The sequence below is a fragment of the Mesoplodon mirus genome, assembly GCF_964341445.2.
Source record: "Mesoplodon mirus genome assembly, chromosome: X".
NCBI lineage: Eukaryota > Metazoa > Chordata > Mammalia > Artiodactyla > Ziphiidae > Mesoplodon > Mesoplodon mirus.
The window spans coordinates 139,447,948-139,458,311 of NC_138981.1; the positions used below are offsets into that span (position 1 = coordinate 139,447,948).

The 10,364-nt window shown below is 58.3% G+C and overlaps 1 protein-coding gene across 10 annotated transcripts in view; it reads left to right on the forward strand.

Moving 5' to 3' along the window:
- The window catches only part of IKBKG (inhibitor of nuclear factor kappa B kinase regulatory subunit gamma), a 25,187-nt gene extending 15,050 nt beyond the window's left edge, over positions 1-10,137 (forward strand). For 3 of the 10 annotated variants that reach the window (XM_082610250.1, XM_082610256.1, XM_082610248.1), the window contains 7 exons: positions 1,277-1,395; positions 3,849-4,001; positions 4,512-4,587; positions 5,590-5,733; positions 6,019-6,161; positions 6,315-6,391; positions 6,680-10,137. In XM_082610250.1, coding sequence (XP_082466376.1) covers positions 1,277-1,395; positions 3,849-4,001; positions 4,512-4,587; positions 5,590-5,733; positions 6,019-6,161; positions 6,315-6,391; positions 6,680-6,822 — 855 coding nt within the window. In that variant the 3' untranslated portion in view covers positions 6,823-10,137. The remainder of the gene's footprint in view (positions 1-1,276; positions 1,396-3,848; positions 4,002-4,511; positions 4,588-5,589; positions 5,734-6,018; positions 6,162-6,314; positions 6,392-6,679) is intronic. The other 7 variants (XM_082610249.1, XM_082610254.1, XM_082610257.1 and 4 more) reach the window with 5 other exon arrangements.
- The last annotated feature ends 227 nt before the right edge of the window (positions 10,138-10,364 follow it).

The following is a 10,364-nucleotide window of genomic DNA, read 5'->3' on the forward strand; positions in this document are numbered from 1 at the left end:
ATGTGCAAAGTTCCTGAGGCAGGAGCATGCCTGTGATGTTCAGGGAAGACCGAAGAGGCAAACATGGCTGGGGCAGAGTGGATAGGGGCTGAGGAGGGCAGAGTCATGGTGGGGCTAATCATGTGGGATCAGTAAGCCAGTGAAGGATTTGGGCTTTGATCCTGAGTGTGACAGGAACTGTGGGAGGGTGCTGTGCTAGTGTGAGACATTATCTGGATTCCTGTCTAGTGTAGGGGGTGTTATGGGTTGAATTATGTTCCCCCCAAAGAAATGCCCATATCCTAACCCCTGGGACCTCAGAATGTGACCTTATTTAGAAATGGGTTGTTTGCAGATGTAATCAAGTTAAGATGAGGTCACACTGGCTTAGGATGGGCCTAAATCCAATGACTGGTATCTCTAAAAGAAGAGAAACAGACACCCAGGGAAGATGGTCACGTGACAATGGAGGCTGCTACAGCCAAGGGCTCTCAGGAGGAACCAGCCCCGCTGACACCTTACTCTTGCACTCCCGGCCTCCAGAAGGCAATCCGTTTCTGTTGTCTTAAGCCCCCTGCTTTGTGGTCCTTTTGGGGAAAGCTTACTGCAGCCTCCGGGCCCCAATGTGGAGAAGCTGGGCAGGCAGTTGGGTAGCTAAGCTGCGGTGCCGGAGGGAAGTCTTTCCTGGAGGGAGGAATCTGGAAGCCCTCAGCCCGTGGAGGGTACTGAAAGCCTTGAGACGGAGCAGGTCATCATCGTGCGCGTGTAGCTGGAGAAGGATGGTGGGCGGGGCCGTGTGTGTGGCCGGGAGCACAGGGGTGCTGGTTCCTACCGAGGGGTTACTGTGGAGGGGCCAGGTATGCAGAGGACCGGGGCTGCACCCTGGGCCTGAGCAGCCTGAGGTCTCAGGGGACCGGCATCTGGACAGTTTGATGACGGAGGCACACAGACTCCTGCTGGGCTCAGCCCTCGTGGCCTGGTTGTCAGCCTTGTGAGACTCGAGGCACCTCTGTGCTTCCATGTCCCTGGGTCTCCCATTGCCCCATCTGCAGGGATGAGGAGGGGCTTGGAGTGGGGGCTCATGGGACTCGATCCCTTTCCACCGCTTCAGTTGCCTCGCTGGGGGTGAGAAGCTTCCAGAGGTGAGAGGTGAGATGAGTAGGGGTGCTGAGGGCTCGAGGGGAGCCCTCGGGGGACCCGTCTCAGTGCTTTCAGCTGCCCTGGGGCTTGGGGCTGCCAGGGGTGAGCAGCTGGTAAGGAAGCATCGCCGACAGGAAGTGGCTTTTTTTTCATGCAGCAGATGGCCGAGGACAAGGCCTCAGTGAAAGCCCAGGTGACATCCTTGCTGGGGGAGCTGCAGGAGAGCCAGAGTCGCTTGGAGGCTGCCACCAAGGAGCGGCAGGCTTTGGAGGGCAGGTGAGTAGGGAGGGAAAACCAGCCTGGAGGCCGTTGTCACGGTGCCCGAGAAGAATGAGGCCATTCAGGGGCTTCCAGAGAGTTCCTCTGTGACAGGATGGACGGGAGCACACGGGCATGGGGCAGGTGTGTGGTGGGGCTGTGGACTGGGTGTCCAGGACCTGAGTCCCAGCGGGATTTCTGGCCTCTCCGACCTTTTGCTGGAGTTTGGATTATTTCCTGAGGTGGCATTTGCCGGGCAGCGGGGAAGAGCACCCCCGTGATCTGCAGGAAAGCACTCCAGTGCCCTCCCGGCTGAGGTTGATGACAGGGAAAGGGCACACGCCAGCACCCCCAAGGACAGAAGACGCGGATCGGGGGTGGAGAACCCCACACCTTCGGCTTCCTCTCTCCCTCCCCTGAGGGGCCAGCCGAGCACTCTCCCTTCTCCGGCAGTGACAGATGCCTCCCTGGAGACCCAGGGAGCCCACTCGAGACTCAGCACCCCGGGTTTCATTGAGGGCTGGTCGCTGCCCGGCACGTGCCAAACTTCCCAATTCCCAGAGGAAAGCACGTGCGCCCCCTAAACCACCCTGTGGTGCCAGAGTCCAGGCACAGGGACCACCCTTATCAGTAGGGAAAGTGTCTAGGGCACTCGCACCAGCCCACTGCCCGGGCACCACCCTAGGGCCAGCCTTGCAAGCCGGCCCTTCCAAAGCTGGCAGCCTCAGGTCCGCCAGTCGCTCTCTCCTGCAGAGGGAGGTTCCTGTAAGTGGGGTCATTGGGTCAAAGGGCACGATGTTTCAGTGGTTCTCACGCCGCCGGGCCGCTGCCGTCCAGAAAGACAGGTCCAGGCGACAGAGGTGGCCCCAGCTCTCCCAGCGCGGGAGGTGATCCGGGTGCCCTGGACGGTGTTGGGGGCGCCTTTGTGAAGGAGGCTGGAGGAGCAGGCAGGGGTGACAGCGTGTGAGCGCGCTGCCCTCTAGAAAGAAGACGGCGAAAGGGAGGCCGCGGAAGGCTGAGCCTCCTGGCCCTGGGCTCTTCGCATTCTGCTGTTTCCCGTACACGCTTCTGTCCCTCCGGGTTTCAAAAAGGCACGTGTAATTTTCAGGGCACTTTTGGGTCTTCCCTGCCTATCTTTTTTTTTTTTTTTTTTTTTGCGGTACGCGGGCCTCTCACTGTTATGGCCTCTCCCCTTGCAGAGCACAGGCTCCGGACACGCAGGCCCAGCGGCCATGGCCCACGGGCCCAGCCGCTCCACGGCATGTGGGATCCTCCCAGACCGGGGCACAAACCCGCATCCCCTGCATCGGCAGGCGGACCCCCAACCACTGCACCACCAGGGAAGCCCCCCGCCTATCTTTTTTCTATGCACATGAAAGAAGCAGACTTTGGTCACTTAATGACCCTGCAAGGGTGTTACTCCAGCTATTGTAGGCTCTTGGGCACCCTCCTTTCCTGTCCCCTGCCCCCGTCTCTGTGGCTGAGCATGTACATGCTGAGCTGGACGGCTCGGGGCAGGAAGCCTGCCTGCATCTCACATCATTCGGCGTGGCCATTTAAGTGGCCTCAGACTTAATGCACATGGCTGCCCTTTGAGCCCTGGCCTGTCACCTCGGGCCCCTGGCAGGTAGCACTTCCATCTGCTGATGACAGTGGCAGCCGCTAACTTTTGTTGGCTCACAGATGGGGACCTGCGTTCAGTAGATTTGGATAGGCGTGTGCACACGGTGAGACCAGAGACTATCCCCAGTAGCCTCCCCCACCGAGAAGCAGCCACTGTCGCCCCGCAGGCAGCTGTGTGGACGTAGGGATGTGGAGTCGGGAGATCGCGGGCTGGGGCGGATGTAGCTGAGGAGAGCTGAGCTGTTACTGCGCCACGGGACAGAGCACTGGGGATTCTCTGCTGCCATCTCCTGGGTGGGCAGGTGCGAGGCTCTTCATGCAGGTGTGGACCCCGGGGTCCAGACGGGCCTGAGCCTCCTCACCACTTCTGGAGCAGTGACTGGTCGGCAAAGAGCCTCTGAGCACTGACCCTGCCTCCCCTCCACCTCCCCCCGCCCTGCCCCATTTCTCACCTTCTCCCTCTCCGGCTTCCAGAAAGGCTGTCTTTGCTGGCTGTCTCCACCTGCTTTCCTCCCAGCCCATCCACTGAGATGGCTCTGGCCAGGGCCCCCAGCACCCACGTGTCAGAACCCAATGGGCAGTTCCCTGGGGCTCCTCTCCCCTGGACCACCTCCTTCACCTTCCAAAGGTCTTCTCTGGGGGCCACCATCAGCCCGAACCTGCCCCCATTCGGCTGCCCTGCAGTTGTCCCTGCTTCCAGTGATAGTGCCTCCACTGTGACGCCTGGAGGACCCCCTTGGTCCCACTGGGCCGTGACTTGTCCCTGCCTCTGCACAGCGTGGCGGGAATGCTGGGAGCACGGGAGGGTCCTGCTATGGGCCCTCCGTGACCTCCCATGCCTTCACCAGGGTCCGGGCTGCCAGTGAGCAGGCCCGGCAGCTGGAGAACGAGCGCGAGGCACTGCAGCAGCAGCACAGCGTGCAGGTGGACCAGCTGCGCCTGCAGAACCAGAGTATGGATGCTGCCCTGCGCATGGAGCGCCAGGCTGCCTCGGAGGAGAAGTGAGTGGCCCGCTGCCTCCTGGGAGCCCTTCCAGGGGCCGGCCGGCGGGGGAGGGCCCAATGCTGTCCCTTACCGTTGTCACACCCCAACAATCCGGCTTTCAGAGGGTGACAGTATTCGCTCTCCAGTCCACACGTTAACAGTGTCCCATCTGGGATCCTACCTTCTCCTTGTTGGCGTGTCTTTTGAGTCTTCTTTAATCTAGAACAGTCCTCCTGCTTTTCTCTGTTTTTCTTGAACTTGACTTTTTTGAACAGTACAGGACAGCTCTGTTTTATTATAAACATTTCTTTGTGTACATTTTGAAATGCCAGATTGATGGAAAATGATATGAAATAGGGAGCAAAGCTTGCCTCAGAGCTGACGGCCTTCAAGGCACACAGGCACCCTGAAAGCCACATTCTGATCTGTGGCCGTAACGACAAGGAAGAGGGTGGAGTTGGAAGCAGTAAGACCTGTGGCTGGGTCAGGACAAGGTGGTTTCTCCAGCCTAAGCTCCTTTCCCTTAGGAGGAAGCTGGCCCAGCTGCAGGTGGCCTATCACCAGCTCTTCCAAGAGTATGACAGCCACATCAAGAGCAGCATGGTGAGCGGTGAGCGGAACCGAGTGAATATGGTGGCGGCGTCTCCTGGGCTGTCAGCCTGGGGCTGACTCCCCTCAATTCAGGGATATTGGAACTCAAGGCCCTACCTTAACAGACTCACAGAGTTGGCTTTGGAGAGGGATACTCGATTTGGCCTAGAGCTTTGTCAGGGCTGTGGGGTGATGGCTCAGGATAGGCAGTGGGGAGGCGGGGACGCTTGGGCTGTGTTGTTTGCAGCCCATGTTGGACTGGGCAGCGCCTCCAGATGCTCTGCCTGTGGGCAGGCCCACGCTTGTCTCTGCAGCTGGTCCCTCCCTCCAGGCGTCCCCAGATTTCCTTGGGAATGTTTCCATACCAGTGTTGAAGGTGGCTGATACCCCTTTTCTAGTTTGTCCTCGTCAGACTTATACTGAGTGCAGTTTCTAGTGATCACAGTTTAGGAAGGATGTAGTCAAACCTGAACAGACCTGGAAGGGACTTATAAGGGTAAAGCCTGAAAGTGGGTCACATGAGGAAGAGTTAGTTATGAAGGCGTGTCCCCTTGATCTCCAGAGGGAAGGCTTAGTGGTGTGTGCGTCTGTGTGTGGGTGTGTGTGTGGGGGGGGCGGGGCATCCGTGAGGGACCAGCAGACCCTCGACCAGGTGGCAGAGTGGAAGGACCGATGGGCCTCGGCTTAGCAGGCACGTGGTGGAGCATTAGTGCATGAGACTGGCTCAGTGTGGAGCACGTGGCCTCAGGAGGGAGTGTGGCCCCCGTCCTTTGAGGGGTTGGAGGACTGTCCAGCTGGGAAGGGAATGTCGGCCTGGGGGGCAGTTGTGCCAGGTGACCTCGAGGTCCCCTCCAGCCTCTGCCTTTCCTGGGCCCTGCACAGCATGGGCTGGCTGGGCCCGATCTCTTGTTCCTCTTGGTTCTGCTTTCCTGGAGCAGCAGCCGGCCTGGGGGCAGCCTGGCTCCAAGGCTGAGCCAGATCGGGCTCTGTCAGTTCCCTGTCACCCACATCTAGGGACTGCAGCTGGAAGATCTCAAGCAGCAGCTCAAGCAGGCCGAGGAGGCCCTGGTGGCCAAACAGGAACTGATCGACAAACTGAAGGAAGAGGCCGAGCAGCACAAGATAGTGATGGAGACGGTTCCGGTGTTGAAAGCCCAGGTGAGGGCTCTCCTCTGTGGCCTGTGTGTGGGTGAGCGGACCGGGCCACTGGCGCTGGGACCTGGCATGTCTCCAGCGTCAGTTTGCAGTGGCTTCTCAGAAGCTCTTTGAGTCCCTCGCACTGCTCCTTGAACTCTCAGTGCCTTTGGGGTGACTGTCTTCGTGTCGTGGGCTCTGGGAGAGTAGGAGTGGGCTGTGCCTTCCCCCAGCCCCCCGTGGCTGGCATGGAGTGTCCAACGCGTGGCTGATGGAGAGTGGGTACTGCCCCTGTCTTGGCTTTGCCAGGCGGATATCTACAAGGCGGATTTCCAGGCTGAGAGGCAGGCCCGGGAGAAGCTGGCTGAGAAAAAGGAGTTCCTGCAGGAGCAGCTGGAGCAGCTGCAGAGGGAGTACAGCAGGCTGAAGACCAGCTGTCAGGAGTCGGCCAGGTGGGCCTTGGAGCGCGGGACCCACAGGGAGTGGCACCGGGTACTGGGCCTGTCAAGTTAGGGGGAGCTGGCCTCCCTCTCCCCGCCTCGCGCCTCATCCTTCCATCAGCTTTGTACGTGCTGGAGATTGACTCATACGTATTGATTGGACAGTTTCTTTTCTCAAAGGATCGAAGACATGAGGAAGCGGCATGTAGAGGTCTCCCAGCTCCCCTTAGCCCCTGCCCCAGGTGAGGGAGCTGCAGGGGGAGGGCTGGGGAGGGCAGGGTGCTGGGAGGAGGTGCTGAGGATCCTGGAGCCCAGCGAGGGAGCTCCAGGGAGCTCGCACTGGCCCCTGGCCCCTCCTCCCCAGCGGTACCGCCCCTGGGAGCGGGGCTAAAGGGGAGGCGCTAGCGGTGGGGACCTAGGTCACTGGAACCAAGGTATCTCAGCACTTTGTGCCTTGGCCCTTCCCTGCAGTTTGTGCAAGGGGACACACAAGAAGCCCGCCCCCACCCGTGTCTCTTCTCTTTCTCCAGCTCATCACTCCTTTCACCTGGCCCTGCCCAGCCAGAGGAGAAGCCCCCCTGAGGAGCCACCCAACTTCTGCTGCCCCAAGTGCCAGTATCAGGCTCCTGACATGGACACCCTGCAGATACACGTCATGGAGTGCATCCAGTAGGACTGCCTACCGACACCCAGCCCAGGACAGTGCAATCTGTTGCTTTCCTCTCCTGTCTGCCTGGTCCTGAATTAGGGGCTGGGTGACAGAGGGTGGGCCCCTTCTCTGAGCCCTGAGAGCTAGCCGCAGGGCCTTATGCTTCTGCGCCCCCATCCGCTGGTTCACCTCTTTTAGGGCACACAGAGCCCCAGATAGGCCCGATGCTCTGCTTTTTTTGTTCGTTCTGTCTGCTTGAACTGCTTGTCTCCGGGGTTCGCTTTTCTTCCACCTGTGCTGGGGAAGTCAAGAGCCAAGGCCAGGGCTCCCAGACAATTGCTTCCCAGGCTGAGACGGGCAGGACCCTTCGTCCCGGCCGCCTGGCCCAGTGCGGCGCTGCTCTCATGGGCTGTGTGCTGTTCCACTGGCGGCTGGACCACTGTGGATCGAACTTGTCTGCTGCTAGTGGACGTTTGGGTTGTTACTGGTCTTTTTACTGTCATAAACAACACCACGGTGAAAATCCTTGTGCATCCATCATATGTACCTTTGGGTTGGATCCCGCAGAAGCGGCACCACTGAGCAGGGGGGTAGACAGTACCGGCGCTCCCCTACCCTGGGCATGCTTTCCCGCTCCCCACTCACTCCCTGTAGCCCTGCCGCAGATGACGGGTGTCCAACCCGTGGGCTTGTGCCATCCACCAGGCGAGCCGTTCTCTGTTAAGAGAGAGCTTGAGCATCTCTTCAGAGCTTGAAGGGTCCTTTTCAGTTCTGGTGTAGACAGCTTGTTTGTATTTTTTGCCCATTTTTCTATTGGGCTGTTAGTCTTTTGTTCCTTGACTTACAGGAGCTCCTTGGTCATTAGGGGGATCAGCTCTTGTGTGTGATAGAAATTTCGGTTATCTTTTCCTCCTGACTTGGTACCGGTGTGTTTGGACTGGAGCTGGTCATCTTTGTAGTCACATTTATCCACTGTTCCTTCACGGCTTTGGGTTTGGAGTTGTTGTGACCACCTCTTGGTCTGGCGAGGGGCGCGTCCCACACGTACACTTTCCCTGTCCCTGCCCTGATGCTGCAGTGCACTCTTGTCCTCCCCAAGTGCGTTGCCACCCAGCGTGAGCAGTGGCGGCTGTATGTCATCACATTCCAAAAGTTTGTGATGCCGTTCCCCACACCAGCCACAAATGCCCCGGCCTGGCCAGCAGAAGCCACTCAGCAGTCTTTGGCAGATTACCAGCACCAGAGGACTCTTCCTTGTTGTTTTGCAAGATTCTGGATATTTCCGAGGATGTCAAAGCTGTGGGCATTACCCCTGCAACTGTGGTTTACTCCTCAGTGCCCAGCCTCTTCCTGCACTCTGTGGGCTGCCCTGGTTGGGAATGGGGTGTCACACATCCGTCCCTGGGTTTTGTCCAGGCCTCCCTGCTATGTGGCAGTGACAGGGTGGGCTAGGATCGGGGTATAAGTCTGCTGGAAGATGGCCCAGCCAGCATCCTGTTCCAAAAACAAGCCGTGGCTGGGGGCTTTCTTGGCATCTGCAGGGGTGGGAGGGGCTGACCCACTTCCTGAAGCCCAAGTATGTAGTTGCAGATGGTCCTTCGGGAACACGTTAAAGGCACAGATAGGTTCTCCGCTCATGGGTGCTGCGTTTCAGTCCACATCCTGCCATTTTTCTACAAGAGCACTTTCTGTTTTGGGGGGGAATGTGTTAGTTTCCTGTTGCTGCTGTAACAAATGGCTGCAAACTTGGTGGCTTAAAACAACGGGAATTCATTCTTTCCCAGTTGTGGAGGCCAAAGTCTGAGGTTCAGGTGTGGGCAGGCTTGCCTCCTTCTGGCACCTCTGAGGGAGCATCGGTTCTGGGCCTGTCTCCCAGCTCCTGGTGGCTGTCCTTGGTGTTCCTTGGCTGGTAGACGCGTCTCTCCAGCATCTGCCTCCGTCTTTACGTGGTCTTCTCCGCTTCTGTCTGTGTCCTCTTTCTTCTCTTCTAAGGATACTTGTCGTTGGATTTGGGGCCCACCTGTGTCATCCAGGAGGACCTCATCTGTGGATCCTTAACTTCCACCACATCCCCAAGGACCCTTTTTCCAAATACGATCACACTTGCGAGTTCTGGGGGTCAGGACACGTATATCTCTCTTGGTCACCATTCAGCCCAGCACAGGGGCATCTTCTGGAGCCCACAGATTAGGACAAACGCAGTCAAAGGCAGGCGTCTCCAGGAGCTGCAGCTTTGTTGGAGGGCTTGTTCCCCAGGGTGATGGTGGTGAGGAATGCTGGAGTTGGGGGTGGGTGGGCCCTTGCAGGCTTGGGGACTGTCGATCCTTAGGACGTCTTGTCTCCAGCTGGACACCACTGCTGGGGCCGACGGATGTGGCCGGGAAAAGGGGTCAGTGTCGTTGGACCACCTGCAACCTGTGCTGGCTCCTGGCTGTGGAGGGATTGGCTTCGTGCTTCTAACAGGGTGACAGGGGCGCACAGGAGCCCTTCTCTGATCAGCTCCCTTTTCTGAAAGGGGGATGAAAGAAGGGGAGACCCTGGAGTGGTGCGAGGCGGACGTTCTGCCCCCCAGGAGTGCGCCTGCGGCTCGGCAGTGACCCCCATGCAGGGAGCACGGCGGCAGCGGCGAGAGCTTGACACACGTGCTGCCCACGCCCCGGACCGGCTGAGTCGGGGCTGGGCTGGGACCAGGCGCCGGCCGAGAACCACTGCTCTTCGGGACTTGCTCTTCCCAGAGGCTGTCTTGATTACTGTAACTTTGGAGTATAGTCTGGAGTTAGGGAGCCTGATTCCTCCTGTAGGGCCGACTGGACCCGAGAGAGCGAGGGTTGTAAAACAGGGCCTCCACTCTCTGGCTTCGGGAACAAGTGGCTGGATTCCTCCCGTGAGGGAAGCAGCCTGCCTGTAGGATTAGCTGTGGCCCCTTGATACTCATGACCCTGGGTTTGGGAGGTAGAGACAGACAGAAGCACATCCCTGTTGTCATTCCCATACACCCCACTTCGTTACCTGCTTAAGAGGAATCCAGATGAGCCATAAAATAAGCACCATATGAAAGGTTTTCTCCCTCACGAAAGACTAAAACAACACAGACTCAGAGTATACAACAAGTGATGTCAAAATAGCAACAAATGAAGACGTCCAGTGCCCTGCTGACAAGGCGCAGGGACCCCCTTCCGTGGGGGCCAGTCAGGCGGGGTGACGACTTGGGCCTGTGCAGCCAGCGCTGTGGACACCTCATCACCTGGAACACACTGTAGCACCTTGGTGTGAAAAAGCCAATAGACACAGTTATGTATAAAGTGCGACCCCCAATAAAAGAGTAAAAGCTGCCGTGCACACCCTGCTACCATTTGGATGGATGTGGTGGTAGGATTACCAGTGATTAAGTTTTCCTGACGTATGTATTTTCTAGATGCCTATCATCTGCATGTATGAGTTTGATACATAGAGGATGTATGATACTGCCCTGGGGTGGCTGGCAGCAGATGGTGCGAGGGCCGACTTGATGCTTCCATGCTGCGTGCGCACACTGGATGGGGCAAACGACAGAGACGTATCGTCTC